We start from the raw sequence: 18,065 nt of genomic DNA on the forward strand, positions 1-18,065 counted from the left end.
TTTGACTAGGCTGGCAGCCTTCACCCATTTCTGCCAGTCTTCACAGTAAGTGTACACAACTGTACTTTCCTACAAGCCCTGGGATACATGGCATCTTGCATCCTTCTTATCCCTCTCGCCAGGCTGCACATGAGAAAACTTCAGTGGTACTTAAAGAATCTTGGGTGTTAGCGCACTCAGTCCCTAGAGACCACACTCCCTCTGATCCCATGTATAAGGGCCAAATTTCTTTAGTGGGCAGAGACCTTTGCCATGAACAAGGGTCTTCCCTTCATCCTCCAACCTTCCGGACAGACCATCACCACTGACGCCTCAGACATAGTGTGGAGCACTCACCTAGCAGGCAGTTGCACCCAAGGCCTTTGGAATGCCCGGCAATTTCACTTGCACATTAATCAGAAAGAAATGATGGCAGTGTAAAAGGCACCGACTTCCTTCCAACCCCATATCAGGCCAGAGGTCCTCCTTATCAAAACAGACAACACCACAGTGATGAGGTATATCCACAAGCAGGGGGGCACCCAATCTTACTCCCTGTGCAAGCTAGCCATGGGTCTGTGGCTTACAGCCACCTCCATATGGCTACACCTAATTGGCGAATACCTACCAGGTGTCAACAGCACACTGGCAGACCACGTAAGCAGAAACTTACTGGACCCCCACGAATGGCAGCTCCACAGAAAAATTTGTCTGCAGATCACTCAGGAGTGGGGGACTCAAAAAGTGGATCTCTTTGCCTCACACCTCAACCAGCAGCTGCAAAATTTCTATACCAGGGAGTATCACTTCCTTGCGTGGAAGGTGGATGCCTTGACCTTCCCCTGGAACTTCCTTTTTGTGTACGCATACCTTCTTCTGCCTCTTTTTCCCAAGGTTCTGATCAAAATAAGAGAGGAGAGACTAAAGGCCATCCTCACTGCCCCAGATTGGCGCAGACAGCAGTGGTACCTCTTATTACGCAGCCTGACCTTACAGCCCACAATACTACTTCCCCTGATGTCAGACCTCTTGACCCAGGAAAGGGGGGAAGGTACAGCACCCAGACCTACAGACTCTCAATCTTTCAGCATGGCTTATACACTAAAATCTAACAAGGAGTGCGGTCCTGGACATCATCACAGAGGCCAGAAGCCCAGCACAAGAAAATCATATGCAGGAAAATGGAAAAGATTCTACTCGTGGAAACAATCCAAAGGGGGCAGTACCTCCCAGCCATCCATCCCTCTCATCTTGGATTACCTAGCAGTATTGCTCAATAGTGGCCTCTCTTTCTCCTCTATTAGAATTCATGCCTCTGCCATTTCTACCCATTGTGATTTAGACCCACCCCTCTTCTCTCGTCCTTTGATCAAGCAATTCTTCAGAGGGGCTTCTAATATCAGGCCTTCGTGAAGGCCTCCTACACCACCCTGGGACCTAAATTATGTGTTAGAAAAAACTAAACTTACCTCCTTTCGAACCTGCTGCTTCTACTGAATTGAAATACATCTCATGGAAGACTGCCTTCCTACTAGCTATCACCTCAGCCAGAAGGGTCTCGGAACTTCAAGCTCTCATGGCTGTCAAGCCCTTCATCATTTTCCATGCAGACAGAGACTCCATGCGGACTAACCACTCCTTTATGACCAAGGTGGTATCTGATGTGACCCTTAACCAGGCCATACACCTCTCCACCTTCTTTCCCAACCCTCAAAACAAAGGGGAAAGAATTTTACACTCACTAGACATGCACATACAACTGAGATACGATGTGGACCACACTAAGCCATTCAGAAAAACAGATCAACTACTTGTAAGCTTTGCCTCAGGGGCAGAGGGGAAGCCCATCTCCAAAAAAAATTTCCAAATGGATTTCACACTGTGTCCATTTTTGTTACAGACTACTTGGAAAACCCATCCATAAGTCTATCTGTACCCACTCCACTAGAGCAACCTCCACTTCCACTGCCTTCCTAAGAGGAGTACCCACCAGGGACATCTTGAAAGTGGCCACATGGACCTCTGTCCATACCTTTACAAAACATTACCACCTACCTCTCTTTTCCTAGTCTAGGGCAGGGTTTGCCACTGCAATTCTGCAGGGCTTCCTAACCCATACCGAGGGCTCAACCTGTCCTTCCACCCCTTTCCTCAGCTTTGGGAATCCTCCCACAGGTGATGACTGCAACAGTGAAACACGAAGAACATAGTACAATTGTGCACACTTACCATTAATGTAGATGCTCTAGTGTATTCACTGTTGCATTCTTGGTTTCCCTCCCTCCATCCCCATTTAACATTTTCTCCTAGGGGGACATAAGCTTCCCAAGGTGGCTTTTTGACACCAGGACTACTACTCTCTTTTCCATTGTGCTTCAGACGAGTTGGGTAAAGAAAAACTGATGTAATGACATCTGCTGCCTTGCTTTATAGCATTAATGGCCTGACGTCAGACTACAGGTGACTGCAGCTGGCGCACAAAAACATTGACTCTAGTATTTGTGCCGACCGAGTGGAGGTGATGAGTGCAACAGTGAATACACTCGAACATCTACATTTATGGTAAGTGTACACAACTGTACTTTTTCCATTCTCTAATTTCAAAGGTATGAAGTCTAGGTGATTTGTGGAAGATGAACAGTAGCATTTATTACTTAAGGTAAGCAGAACAGGAAATTATTTAATCTTTGTGTGTTGCCACTTGTCTGTGATTGCTACTGTTGTGTGTCCATTTTGAAATCCTTCATTTATGATTAGCAGGTTTTTTTTGTTTTTATTCTTTTGCTCATTTTATTGTAGTTTGTGTTGCATTAAATTTGCATTTTTTCTTGCAGTTGTAAAAGGTATTGGTTAGGGACAGTAGTTCTTGAGTGGCATCCCTTTGATGTACGTTGTCTTTTTAAGCTCTTCTCAGTCTTCTTTCATCTGCTAATACTAATGAGCACTATAGTTCAAACTGGAAAGGCTGTCTGTTTAGATGGTTAAAGCTTTAGTTACCCTCTCTTCATATTTTCCCACCACTTAGTGCACACTGTAGTACTTAAAGAATTTAACCTCCTTTTCCATCTTAACTTTAAAATCTGCTGTATATGAGGCAAGGCTACTGTTTACTGGTAGCCTGTAAACCACTTCTCAGGAATCTGCTTTGGATTAGTGCTTCTTTTCTCTCCTGTTGACAGAAGGAGCAGGTAGACATTTTCCAGTCTCCCTAGACAGCAGAGATCATTGGAAAGCCTGAAAACCGCTTTGTAGGAGCTAGCCCTGTTTTGATCCTGGTGAAAGAAGGTGCACAGGGACTCTGATTGTGATTGGGCAGTGTGTATGGGATTTCCTTATTGGTCTTGCTGATGTTTCGTTGGAAACTTGTTCAGTTTTAAATCTGTACCATTGTGCCGCTTAGTTTTTATGTTTGTGCTGCCCAGGACATCTGTCAGGAGAATATTACTACAACAACACAGAAAAAACAAAGAGAATGAACTGACCACGACTGAATAATGTAGAAAAGAACTTGTAATGCATAAAAGTAAGCGCTTTCACATTCCCAAAACTGATCACTTCATCAGACTAGTTTGCAACAAGCAGCATCTTCAAATTTACAGTAAAACAACCATTAACTATAAAACATTTCATTCAACTCTAATTGAAAGCACCACCTCCAATCAAAAATGTAAATGATGCATATTTGTAACTTACATTCCTAGCAATGCTTTCTGTTTTTTTTTAAAGTAAAACAGAAAGCATTGCTAGGAATGTAAGTTACAAATATGCATCATTTACATTTTTGATTGGAGGTGGTGCTTTCAATTAGAGTTGAATGAAATGTTTTATAGTTATTGGTTGTTTTACTGTTTAAATTTGAAGATGCTGCTTGTTGCAAACTAGTCTGATGAAGCGATCAGTTGTTGGATTGTGAAAGCGCTTACTTTTATGCATTAGAAGTTCTTTTCTACATTATTCAGTCGTGGTCAGTTCGTTCTCTTTGTTTTTTCTGTGTTGCTGAAGCTTTGAGGTGAAGACCGAGCGTTTACCCAGATATAGGAATATATTTCTCTACTTGAAGATTACTACAAGCCTACAGATCTCCAAAATGTCTGGGATGAGACTAAGGAACACCAGAGAACTTGCCACCTGCTTAGCAGGAGCCAGCTTTGAATTAGTGCTGTTGATTTGTTTCTGGTGAGAAAAGAAGGAAAGAGACCTCAATTCCTAGTTGATTATAGCTGCAGTAAGGCCAGAACTGGTACTAACAAGGTAGTAGTTGATAGATAAATTACCGCTATCCCTCATTCTTGGCAAGCGTAATTCTGCGTTTTCACTAAATACTGCTTGATCAGCCACAATCTAACCTAGCTTCTGAGTTTCACCCAAAATCTTCAAGATCTTCTGTAGTAGTTCCTTTGCAACCCCATAGTACTTTTACCAGCCCTGGTCTTCAACTGTCTTGTAACCAAAAATAAAAAAGGAGCCTTATAGAATACTTACTAAACGATACTTGGCTACAGTACACAAGGCAACATTTATCCATTCTCCACTCGTACACACTGCAAACCCACACATGCCACTCAAGTCTCCAGGAAAACAGACCTAAGCCTGTAAGGCCCAGTAAGCTTGTTACCACTCAGGGAAATGTTTTAGATGTTCTTCGTGTTTCACTGTTGCAGTCATCACATTTGGGTTATCTGCTTGCAGTAGCCCTCAGTCGGCCTGATTATCAAAGGTCTTGGGTCCTGCGTCGGTTGTTGTCTCATCTTCCGTGACGTCTGGTAGTCAGGGGTATAAAGCATGCAGCTGACGCCATTACATCAGTCTTTCTTGCCGTACGGTGCCCGAAGCAGAAGCAGTTCGCAAGTGACGGTTGGCCGACTACTGAAATTTTCGTTTTCGAGATTCAGAACCAAAGTCTTCAACTAAAGCTAAGTACCCCATTGGGGAAACTTTTTCTTGCTCTAAACCAATGTCAGTCTTCTTCTTCTTTCGGCTTTTCCCAGTTAGGGGTCACCACAGTGGATCATCTGTCTGCTCATGATTGGCAGTGGAGTTTTACGGTGTCGAGTTGCCAGCCCCGGCGCCCAACCTTCCACAGAAGGCACACACACACACACACACACACACACACACACACACACACACCTAGGGCCAATTTGGAGTGTCCAATCCACCTACTGCATGTCTTTGGGATGTGGGAGGAAACCGGAGCACCCGGAGGAAACCCACACGACCACAGGGAGGACATGCAGACTCCACACAGAAGGCACTCCAGCCGAGAATCGAACCGGAGAACCTCTTGCTGTGAGGCGGCAATGCTAACTGCTGCACCACCGTGGCCGCCCCCTCTAAACCAATGTCAGTAAAAGTCAATAATTGTATTTCTTGTGGAAAGCAAATACCTCATAAAGATGTTCATTCGTACTGTATTCCCTGCCTAGGCCCTGACCACGATGTACCTCGCTGTCGGTTTTGTGCCTTATTTAAACCACAAAAACTATTCATTGTCGGTACATTTTCGCTTCTGCATATTTTGGTACTCTGTTTGATTATCCAGATATGTCTTTGGTAAGCCACCCGACTACCGACATTCCAAAAAAACGCAAAGATAAAGACAGAGATAGGCCACCCAGGTCCAAAGCTGCCGAGGACGCTTCTCCTAATCTAGTCACCAGTTCGCCGGTACTCAGTGAGGTGCTTTCGCAGCCCCTGATAGTTGCTACTTCAGATTCGCAGGCCTCTACTGAGACCCATTCGGAGTCCGGTATGCCGCGAGATGCTTCAACTGTGGAACCTGCGGATGTCTCTACCTTGGATGGGTCCGGAGCCGCTGTGCAGGCACCAGCTTCTGAGGGTGTATTCAGGCCTACTGACTTGCATATTAAACTGACGCCATCTTCTTCTTCTAGGCCTAAAACTCGAACCATGCCTAGGAAACTGATGCCCAGACCGCATGGTCAGGCCTCTATGCTTAAAAAACAAATAATAAGTATGCCTGAAGACCTTATTACTTTAATCGGGGGAAGCCAACCTTCCCCCTCTATGAGACCAAGGACTGAGTTTGTTTATGATACTTCTGACCAGGATTCTGAAATTTCTGTCTCCTGTGATGACCAGGATTTACCCTTATCTACCTATGAGGATTCTGATGCAGAGGACTCTATTCCCTCTGCTTCCCCCCCCAGAGGATTTCTCTTTTGGTGAAACCCTGCATACTCTTAGGGAGCATTTTCACTGGGAAAACCAGGATTACTCTGATTCTAAAAAGAGGCTTAGAGATTTCTTTCTCCTGCCCCAACACAGGCCTTTAGCTATCCCTTGTCTTTTGGACATTGTTGACGATGCCTTTTCGGAATCTAGCTTGGCCCCTGACTCCCTACCTCCTGCTCCCAGAAAACCTGATAGATATTACAGGGTTCTTGATTCTCACAAGTTCCTTTTTAAAAATCCTTCTGCGGATCCTGAGACTATTTCACAGGGACCCAAGGGCATTAAGGCTACTACTGCCAAAAATCCTACCCCCTTTGATAGAGATTCCAGGGCACTGGATAGATGGGGTAAGAAGATATACACCTCTGTAGCCTTGGCCATCAGGGCCTTAAATTGCCAGTTTCATATGTTTAAAGTATCAGCAGCATATTATTGGATTGCTTAAACAGAAAATGTTGATTCCTGATTGTGCTGAAAATAAGGATTTACAGGATTTAATGCAGTCTGCTGAACAGGTTGGAAAACATACTTTGCAATGTGGTTTTGATTCACCAGAGGCATCTTTCAGGGCTGCTGTCACTGGGATTGTACTTAGAAGTCATGCTTGGCTTAAGGAACAATATTTGCCAGATCATGTTAAAACTAAATTGCTGGATGCTCCCTTAAGTCAGGACCGCCTGTTTGGCGACAAAGCAGAAGAAGTTCTTAAAAAGATGGAGGAAAAAGCTAAATCTATGTGAAATGTTAAAGATTTCTTACAAGTGCAGCCTCCTAGATTTAGTAGGCATTAGCCCTCAAAAAATTGGTCCTTTCCTGCCCCTTCCAGGCCTTCTCAGGTCAAACCCAGAACCAGCAGAACACCCAGGCTTCAGTCCCAGGGTACGCACAGGACTAAGCAGTGCGGGGCTCCCACTTCCAAATCAGGGAGTAGTAACACTCCCCCTATGGTAAGCTGTCTCAATGACTTAACTTTAAAACTTCCAAGCACTTCTCAACTGACTGCTCCTTTAGGGGGAAAGATTGCTCTGCAAGCAAAAAACTGGAAACTGCTTACCCAGGACAAATGGGTTTTAAACATAGATTCCCAAGAATACAGATTTCACTTCCACATGTTACCAACCCCAAACGGTTGGCCAGATCTACCCCCAAATCAGTGGGCAGAGGCTTAAAAGCAAGTACTCTCTATCTTAGGATTAAAGGCTATTCAGACTGTACCAGTAGAGGAAAAGGGACACGGTTTTTACTCAAGACTTTTCCTGGTACCCAGAAAAGACAACTCATGGCGTCCTATCCTGGACCTGTCTATCCTAAACACCTTTTTGGTGATTCCAAAATTAAAGGTGCTAACTCTTCACCAGTTGCTTCCTATGATAGTTAAAGATGCCTTGTTGGCAACACTGGATTTAAAGGAACCCTACCCGCACAATCCCAATCAGAGAATCTTGCAGAAAATATCTATGCTTCAAAGCAGGCTGCATGCACCATCAGTTCTCTGCACTGCCCTTTGGCTTATCTACTGCACCCAGGGTATTCACAAAGTGCCTAGCTCCAGTCTTTACATTTTGCATGCAAATAAATATTCAGATATACCCATACCTGGACGATTGTCTAATTCAGGCAGAAAGCCAGGACATACTTCTGAATCATCTGGTATTTGTACAAAAGTTGTTAACTTGTCTGGGGTACACCATAAATGAAAATAAATCACATCTGGTACCCTGTCAGCAAATTATATTCCTGGGAGCAAGCTTGTACACAACTTCCGATATGGCTTTCCTCACGCAGAGAAGCAAATTCATTTGACAGCTTATGTCAAACTAGTGGCCACAAAAATCCTGCTGTCTGCAGATGTTTCACAAGGGCCTTTCCTTTTCCAAGCCTTGGAGTTCATGGCCTCGTGCATTTTACTAATTCCATATGCAAGACTGCATATGAGGAAACTATAATGGTATCTAAAAAGCCTATGATATCAACATTCTCAGGCTCTAGAAGCAATAATTCCTATCATACCTTGCTTACGGTTAGAATTCCTTTGGTGGGCAGAGGCCTGCCACCAACACAAGGGACTACCATTCACTCTACTCCCTGCTGCCCAAACCCTAACAACAGAAGCATCAGACTATACATGGGGGGCTCACCTGGCAGGGAAGTGCATTCAGGGCAAATAGAACCTAAGTCAAATGCACCTGCATATCAGTCAAAAAGAAATGTTAGCTGTACAGAATGCTCTGACAGCTTTCAAGGACCACATTCTTCCAGGACAATTAATGGTAAAGATGGACAAGCAGCACTGTTATGTGGTACATAAACAAGCAGGGGGGGGTACCCATTCTTACCCACTCTGCAGACTAGCCATGGCTCTGTGGAACACAGTCTTGAGCTACCAAGTGCATCTACAGGCTCAATTCCTGCCAGGAAAACTAAATACACTATCAGACGAACTAAGAAGAAATCTCATGGACCCACGAGTGGAAACTGGAACAAAAGATTTTCTACATGTTGATAAACAAATAGGGGATCCCAGATATAGACCTGTTTGCCTCCCCCCAGAACTACCAATTAGACAAATTCTGTGCATGGACTCCCCACAAACAAGCTTGGAAAGTGGCTGCTCTGTCCTACAACTAGAAAAATCTTATCAGTTTATGCCTTTCCTCCTTTGCCTCTCCTCTCCAAAGTACTACTAAAGATCAAACAGGACAAACCAAGGATGATACTGATTGCACCAGACTGGCCGCGCCAACAGTGGTACCACCTCTTGCGCAGTGTCACATCTGGTCCCATGGCACATACCTCAGACTCCTACCCTGCTGCCTCAGCAGGAGAGCCAGATTCTACACCCCCAGCTTCAAACCCTGAACCTGGCAGCCTGGCTAATTACATAATCTCTCCATTACCATTCCTCAGTAAACAAGTGTTGGATGTCATTTTGGAGGCACGGAGGCCTAGTACTAGAAAATCTTATGCTGAAAAATGGAAAAGATTCTGTGCCTGAAACCAAACTCAAGTAATGGCCAGAGCAGCACCCAATTTACCTCAGATTCTTCAATACTGAACTGAGATGTTTCACAAGGGCCTTTCCTTTTCCTCCATCAGAATTCACGCCTCTACCATTTCAGCTCATTGCAACACAGACCCACCCTTCTTTTCTTGCCCACTGCTCAAGCAGTTCCTCAGATGGGCTAAAAATTTAAGACCAACCAGGAGAGCCCCAACTCCAGCCTGGGACCTTAATTTTGTATTGGAAAAAGTCACTCTTCCTCCTTTTGAGCCAGCTGCAACTGCAAAGTTAAAATTCCTTTCTTGGAAAACGGCTTTCCTTTTAGCAGTCACTTCAGCAAGAAGGGTATCTGAATTACAGGCCCTTATGGCAGTGGAGCCTTTCATCATCTTTCATTCGGACAGGGTGTCCCACAGGACCAATCCCTCTTTCATGCCCAAGGGGGTATCCAGTGTGGCTCTTAATCAGTCCATTCATTTGCCAACCTTCTTTTCTAATCCACAGAACAAAGGGGAATGGATACTGCACTCCTTAGATATGCACAGACAACTTAGATTGTACTTGGACAGGACTAAACCTCAAAGGAAATCTGAACAACTGCTGGTGGCATTTGCTGCAGGGACAGAGGGGAAGGTTATTTCAAAGAAAACCATTTCTAAATGGATAGGCCATTGCATTCATTTCTGCTATAAGCACCATGGAAAACCTATCCCGCAGAGGATTAGACCCCATTTAACCAAGGCTCCATCTACCTCTACACCCTTTCTCAGAGGTGTCCCTACCCGAGACATCCTGGAAGCTGTTACCTGGAGTTCTGTACATACTTTCACCAAACATTACCATTTGCCAATTTTCTCTCCATCCAGAGCTGGCTTTGCCACTGCAGTCTTGCAGGGCCTTATAGCTGGTCCTAATGCTATCTAAATTCCTCCTCCCATCCTTAGCTTTGGGAATCTACCCAAATGTGATGACTGCAACAGTTAAACACGAAGAACATAGTACAGTTGTGTACACTTACCATAAATGTAGATGTTCAAGTGTATTCACTGTTGCAGTCCTGGTTACCCTCCCTCCAGCCCCCTGACTTCTTTTGGCTGTACCTCTGTTCTCCTTTACTATACTTAAAAGCTTTTTGGTGTATTTGCTTTTTTGTTGGAGGTATAACCTTGTGTATGTATGTATGTATATATATATATATATATATATATATATATATATATAGATATATAGATATATAGATATAGATATATATATATATATATATATATATAGATATAGATATAGATATATATATATATATATATATATATATATATATATAATTTCATTGCTTTCCATTAAGGGGGGCACCTGACATCTGGGGCAAGAAAAACTGATGTAATGGCGTCAGCTGCATGCTTTATACCCCTGGACTACCTGACGTCACGGAAGATGAGACAGCAACCGACGCAGGACCCAAGACTTTGATAATCAGGCTAACTGAGGGCTAATGCAAGCAGATAACCCAAATGTGATGACTGCAACAGTGAATACACTCGAACATGTACATTTATGGTAAGTGTACACAACTGTACTTTTTAGATGATTGTATAGTTAGATATACAAGTCCCACACTAGCTAGACAAGACAAGAACACGGTGAATGTCAACTGCCTGCGTAGTGCTAGGATCTGCAATTCCACATGGGCCCTGAGGTCCCTTAAACCAAGCAAGTGTGATTACAGCCTAATTGTTGCCCATATAGGAATAAATGACCTGAGATACACCACCCGTCATGCATAGTAATTTTCATCATGTCCCCTCTACATGTCTTAGAGGCAGGAAAGACTTTAGTCTTGTAGTAGACAGTCTTCTCCAAGAATTATCCCTAGATACCAAAACAAAGTAATTGGCTTTAACAATTGACCTAAGTAGTTGATGTCATTCTAAGGGGTCCAGTATATGTTAGCCTGGGAAAATATGGTTGATAAGACTTCCTGTGTTGCCGGGGGATGGCTTATACCTTGCATACTGGCTAATGCCTTTGCTGCCCCCCTTTAGTGCCTTTTTAGGTAGAGTCTTTCTACTAGACATTCCTACGTAGCAAACTCGAGCTTGAATAAAGACAGTCATGATGACACTTTTCTGTGCTAAGCTAGACAGGTGCCAGAATTTGAGGCCATCTAGCAAGTCAAACGTTCATATCTTTGTAGTTACAGAAACATGGTTTGAACACTGTGGCAGTACTCTCTGTATACTAGGATTTAACACCTGTCACAACTTCAGGTCCTTGGGTAACTGTGTCAGAAGCACCATCACTTCCTGTCAAGTTACCCACAACCATACCTTGGTGCTCGTGGAAAAACTAAATCACCCTTAACAAATCCAGCTGTTATTTCCTTGCCAGCTACAGATCCCTATCACTCTGCCCCAAACATCATGGACATTACCTTAATACCATTGAGGGGTTAAATGTCAGACCAAATCACTTCCCTCTAGATGGCCTTGGTTAGCCAAGCATTGATTGGCACATTTAAACCTTTGAAAATGGGTACTCTCAGCATTTCCTAGACTTAGTTAATACTAATGTGTTAAATTATAAAGCTCCCCACTAGAAGCTGTGATATCCATGAACTGGTCCTTATCGGCACCTCATCTTTTTGTACCCCACCCAACATTCTTATCTACAGCTAGAGCTGACCACAAATCTATCAGTCCTAGTGGTACCAATCTTTAGAGAGTTCTCTTGACCAAGTCATCTTCAACTTGTAGAAGACTATTACTGTTATCTGTAAAAGTCAAGCTAAGTTCAAATTATTCTGCCTTTAAGGCTGGTCTAGACAATTAGGTTGGTACACTAGTATTTACACCAGGTTTTTCATGTACCTTATAGGTGTATACTAGGTTAAGGACCACAGGGGGATTTATAAGTGCAGGCATGCATCCCAAATGTATCTGACAAATTTAGGAACCTTACGGTTATTCTCAGGGCTATATGGAGACTAGGACTTGGGTAGTTTCTTTGACTGCATTTACAGGCTGCCTCTGTCCATTAAGGAAATGGGTATTAGACCAGGGGTGAATTTCTGATTCCCCATCCACTTGTCCAAGTTGTATTTGAATTGGGTTAGGAAAGAACTCAGTGTTTCACATGGATAGAAAGTCTGTTTCAGGGAAGGGGTAATCTCTGAGAAACATACTTGTCTGTCCAGCATGACCCGTTTATGTGGCAAGCAACATTTTAGTCCCTAGATCGAGTAATTCTGATGCTGTTTGTTTTGTGGGTATGCATGAAGTCCATCACAATGGGATCCAAAGATACCCTTGTAAGCCAGATACAGATTGCCCATCAACAGTCTAGAGGAAACAGAGTACAGGGGTAAGACTTTGAGTTTATTCATGTAGGACATGCTTGGTCTGTGTATCCTTTTTATGAGAAACCCCTGCGGATGTTCCAGTTGTTGAATGTGCCTGTTCAGGTACATAGGGGGTGTTGTACTCCATAATTGGTCTGATGTTGGCCAAATACAGTGGAACGATGACTTCCTTGGACCTAGTTGCCATACCCTTTCTTTTAAGTTGCACATCGTAGAATGATTTTCTTACTACTGTAGCCACAAAATTAGTCAAAAAACAATTTACTGTCTGTGTCCACAAATTTACTACTACTAGATCTACTCTTAGAAGTCTATTATCAATGAGGTAGTTTCCAGGGTTAGCCGACTTCCCAAGGAATACTGTTATGCATTTCTTAGCACAGAGTTTTAGATCATAACTCTGGCACCAATTATTTTTCTGAGTTTGCCCTTCTTGGAAGATATTAATTTATTTATTTATTTGTTTGACATTCGTTAACCGGGTTAGTCTGTCTGGGTATGTACCCTTTTTCAGCTGAGGCCCAGGGGGAAAAGCCCCAAAGATGACATTATACAGAATTATACAAATTTAAACAAAAATACAAATTAGCTTCAGAACAACAAGCAATTAGTGTCTTAGGGAGGATTCTTTGATTGCACCTAGTTTGCAGTTATTTGCAAACCTGGTCAGCCAGAGGCTTTTGACGTTGGTCTTGACTTCAGAGAAGAAGGTACCAAAAAAGGAATTGACCCAGCAGAAAGACCTGAGGGACTCCACTAGTGACTGGCTTCTTTATGGAGGTGGATTCCCAATTTCTTGGTTCCTGCCTGATAACCACCCAGATGTACAGTGGGTGACATAGGGGTTTATACCCAATTCCATGAGTTTGTCTTAGCTGGGGTATTGTATCAAATGGCTTGGCTAGATCAATGTAGGCAGTATGTACCATTTTGCCCTCCACCATTTCTTTGGTGATCACCTTGAAGAAGTCCATCAGGTTAAGTATGCACAATCTGCTCTTGATGAAACTAAACTGAGTTGGATCCAGTGTGCGAAGATTTCCTTTATCATTGTTTATCATTTCCATGATAATTATTTCCATGGCTTTGCATGTGAGCTTAGTCTGACTTATGGGTCTGTAGTTAACTGGGTCCACATATGGCCTACCCTTGTGTCGAGGGATGACCTTTGCAGCTCTCACGGCATGAAGCTTGTCTGGAGGCTACAGTTAAACAGTAACTCCAGTGGTCCATCTTGGTAGGTCATGTTACATGCTACATCAATGCAGAATTCTTGGCCTTGGAGAATACGATGAGGGCTTGCTCACTAGTTATAGTTGAGGGGATTATATTCAGTAGAATGTTCTGAGGAATGGCTGTGGGAGAGATGGGTAAAATCAAAGCTGGATTTGTTGTCCAGTAGATACGCTATATCCTCTAGCTCACTGTAGGTAGATCCTGTCACAAATAATTGTGCATATTGTTTTTTGCTGCCTTTGAGGTTGCAGACATGGCTAAAGAAAACCTTATGATTGTCCTCTGCCTGGAAGGCTATTTTTTACCTCAGATTTGGCTTTGGTAGACTTGATTTGCCCTCTGAGTTGATAGTTTAGATTGGTGAGACATTTTCTTTATCCTACTGGGTGTTGAAGTTCCTAATTTTCCCATGACTTACTTCCTTTTATCATACAACATGTTAATGTTAGGATTCCACCAGGGTGGTAAGTTTGTTCTGTGCTTATTCCTGTTAGGCGCATCTGTCTCTATGCGCCTTTTAACATGATTGTACAGATTTACTGTGAACAATTCCACATAGGCAGCAGTGTTCTCAGAATTTGGGATGGGGTCTTGAAATTTTACCAGGTTATCACTTCGTAGTAGGAAGTTTGCCTTAGAATTGTTTCTAAATGCCCCAGAGTTGGCAGGTGTCCTGGGTTTTATTTTTATTTCAAAGGAGACTGCTTTATGCTCTGACCTTACCAGTGAGGACATTACACTGGGGTATGCAGTGTTCTCCCATGTTAGTGAGGACCAGGTACAATGTGTTTGCTCCCGTAGTGGATGTTTGGATCATCTGGTGGAGAGTGTATTAACTAGGTCTGGGAATCTCTGGCCTGCAAGTTTGGGTTGGTGTATGATTCCCAATTTGTAGTGGAGTAGTTACTCACCCATAAATATACTATTGGTTTGAATGGTGTGTGTTTCCTGTAAGTTTAAGTATGTGTTATGGATTTCCTGGGTCATAGAGGGGGTAATTTGGATGTGGAGAAGCTCAAGCATGTCATCCTGTTTAATCAGCCTTGAAGTATGCATATCTTTGCTGTAATTCGAGTCACTACCACCTTTAATCTCTGCCTGTGCAGTATCTGGTCTAAATGTGTACAAGGCATTGTAGCCCTGTACTGCCAGTGTGCTCTCCATGGCTTTAAACCATGTCATGGTAACTGCACAAAAGTCTTCATCCTCCAAGGAGAGGAGTGCTTGGAGGAAGTGGACTTTCTTGTTTAGACTCCTGCTATTAAGCAGTAACATCTTTAGATTTTCTAGAGTTTGGTTTTGCTGATTCAGAAGGTTTATTATTTTGCATTGCCTCCCTGCTCAGTTTGTGAGGTGAGCATCGTTAAGTTCTTAAAAGGGGTGGCATGAACTTTTAAATGTGTGTAAAGTTGTATATGGCCAGGCATCTTTTAATTTCTATGATTGCTTGCTTTGAATTATTCTTGTGTTCTGGAGTTGTTCTCTGCCATTTGCATTGACTTCTGTCATGCGTAACTTCTGCTTTGGGTCAGATGTATCGTGGGCTAGACTTTATTCCCTTCTCTATAATGGGTGAGCCAGAGTCGACAGCTCTCTTGCAACATCTCCAGCTGTCTCCTCTATGCCTGGATCGTTAATCGAGCTGAGACCATATAGGCTGCAGTTAGCAATTTATCCCACTGCACCGTGGAGCTGGCTAAACTGTGGCTGTAACTTCTGAGAATTTGATGCACATGCCATATACAGAGAAGGCAAGAATACCCCCTTAATAGGAGTAGCTGTTATATTGTCACATATGTTCCACATGCAGTGAAAATCTCTTTTTATGAATTTAATTAAGAAGCAGTATAGTTTAGCGATTGTAACAGTGTTTAAGCTAGTCATCTGGTTTGAAATCCTATCAGACCCACTTCCCTGTTGTTTGACTGTGGGCAATTTCTTAACTTTCTTTGCTCCTGAGCTGCCCTCTGAAAAATAGGTCATTTGCGTTTCAGTGGTACAGTCTTGGTTTTTCATTCCTCCAAATAAAAATGTGTAAAGTTTATTAGGATGATGTGCCAGTTTGTATTATGAAATTATAATACTGAGTATTTTTTCTAATTTCAGTTTAGGGACAGCAGTTTCTGTGATGGCCAAGATTCCACTTTTGGAGTGCTTGACTAGACATTCTTATAAGGAAAATCTAGAAAGAACTTGCTCACCTGTGGGGAATGGAGGAACAGAAGAAGAAACAGAATATGACAAATCCACTGAATCTGTGCTTTCTTCCTCAGACCACAAGGTCACTAGAAGACCTTTGAAATCTTTATCAGCTGATTTTGTTGATCAAGGCGATGCTTGTTTGGATTGTGGCAAAGAAGAACATAAGGAGTGCAGTCAGAACAGTACTCGACTGGAAAACAAAGATCAAAGAAATCTTGCAGACTCTCCTTCTTTTAACGTTTCCTTACTAGACTGGATAAATGTACAAGATCGACCTAATGATGTGGAATCATTGGTTAGAAAGTGCTTTGACTCTATGAGTAGGGTATGTATGCAAGTGATGTGGAATACATTAGATAAATGTGAAAATACAGTCCTAAAAGTTCAGTCCATCTCTTTTTATGTCCTTTCTTTTGGAATAATTTCATTGCATATCCTGCATAGTTGACTTTGTCACTAATTTACACAATAAAACTATTGTGAATATTACTGATTTTCTATTTTGCACAAAGTACTGCAGAAGAGCAGTGTAGTACAGTGTTTGTTTAAATAAAGGGAAATTGAAAACTGATAGGCAGGGAATTGTGTTGGTTCTGAGCAAATCAATGCTTGAGTAATAGACTAAACCTTTTTGATTATTATGCTGTGGTTTTGGTAATAAACTGGACAGGTAGTGTGAGGTTTCTTTTTTTTTTTTTTTGCTTCTGGAATGCACTGTAATGGTAAGGTGTTCACTGTGTTTCACTGTTGCATTAACAACTGCTTGGGATTTCCTGCAGTGGAAGCCCTTGGCTGATTCAAGTACCAGAGGCTTTTCCCCTCTTTCATGCCCAGCACACCCCCTACCTTCCGATGTCAGGGTATAAGAGTTGTTGGCTGGCACCATTTTCTCTGTTATCCCTTGCCATCATTAGGTGAAGTATGTGTGTTAGTTACCAGTAATTTACATAATTACCCTGACTGTCTGAAGTATTTGCATTTTGTTTCAAACAGGATATGTTACTTCCAAAACATTCCATTGTTTTTTGCTTTCTTACTTCTCTTATTTTTTTTCCAGCATTCTGACCCTTTGTTGCCAAATTCTTTCTTACCAGTGAAGAATTGAAGGAAAATGTTTTAAGTGTGAGTGCATAATAATTATGTAGTCTAAGAAATGGAACAGTTTCTGACTGTCAGCTTACAGAAAAATGGTTTGCACTTAACATTGATTGACAATGTTATATTGGAAGGTAGAGAGCAGAAAGGTTGCTTAATGCGGTAGTTTGACTTTTGGAAAACGAGAAAGTGATAGGTTGTAGGTTTTGCTAAGTTGAGAAAACAACAAATGCATAGTTTAGATTAATGTTATATTTGAAGTGCAGTTTAGTGTAACAATGGGAAGTACATATGTTGGTATTGGTAGGAGTAAGTGTTTGATTAATGCAGTTCCAGATTTCAGGTTTTAGAAGATAAATTGGTCATTAGCAGAGGTTTAATTGTAGTAGAACTTTATTAGTGATGGCTTCTGTATATGCTGTAAAGAATAATGCAGGTTCCAGTTATCATTCAGGGCACCTGTAGTAGAACTTTATTAGTGATGGCTTCTGTATATGCTGTAAAGAATAATGCAGGTTGCAGTTATCGTTCAGGGCACCTGTGATTGGTGGCTTGCAAAATGGCCTAATGTTATGGATTTGTTAGGTTCATTTGAATGGGGTGCTGTGGTTTCTAGTTAGCTGGAAATAATATAGCCATTTTTCTGTTGATTCAGATGGTTTTGTGATACCTAGATGTCCTTCCTTATCACTGTTGCAGTATCTTTACTGTTGGGATATCCTGCCAAGAATAGCTAGATGTCCAGCCAGCATATAAAAACCTTTACACCTTCTAGGCATTGAAACATCAGACACATGTCCTGAGTGCAAGGTCTAACGTATGTATGTGATGTATGGATGCCTAATCCTCAGAACCTCTTTGCAGCTAGTCCAAATGTTATCTCTGAATTTGGTCTGCACACCTTTCACCAAGTTTATTTTCGGAGCCTTCTAAAGATAAATGACCCATTAGGGATTCTTTCTATCCTTTTTTCCTCCTTGTAGTTTGTTTTCATGTCATCCA

At 42.3% G+C, this 18,065-nt stretch overlaps 1 protein-coding gene across 1 annotated transcript in view; it reads left to right on the forward strand.

Moving 5' to 3' along the window:
• The window catches only part of RB1CC1 (RB1 inducible coiled-coil 1), a gene marked incomplete in the record, with an annotated part of 2,392,675 nt that overhangs the window by 863,013 nt on the left and 1,511,597 nt on the right, over positions 1 to 18,065 (forward strand). The window contains 1 exon segment of the mRNA XM_044061705.1: positions 15,873 to 16,293. Coding sequence (XP_043917640.1) covers positions 15,873 to 16,293 — 421 coding nt within the window.

This window comes from Protopterus annectens, chromosome 2.part0 (assembly GCF_019279795.1).
Source record: "Protopterus annectens isolate FY-2018-M chromosome 2.part0, PAN1.0, whole genome shotgun sequence".
Classification (NCBI taxonomy): domain Eukaryota; kingdom Metazoa; phylum Chordata; order Ceratodontiformes; family Protopteridae; genus Protopterus; species Protopterus annectens.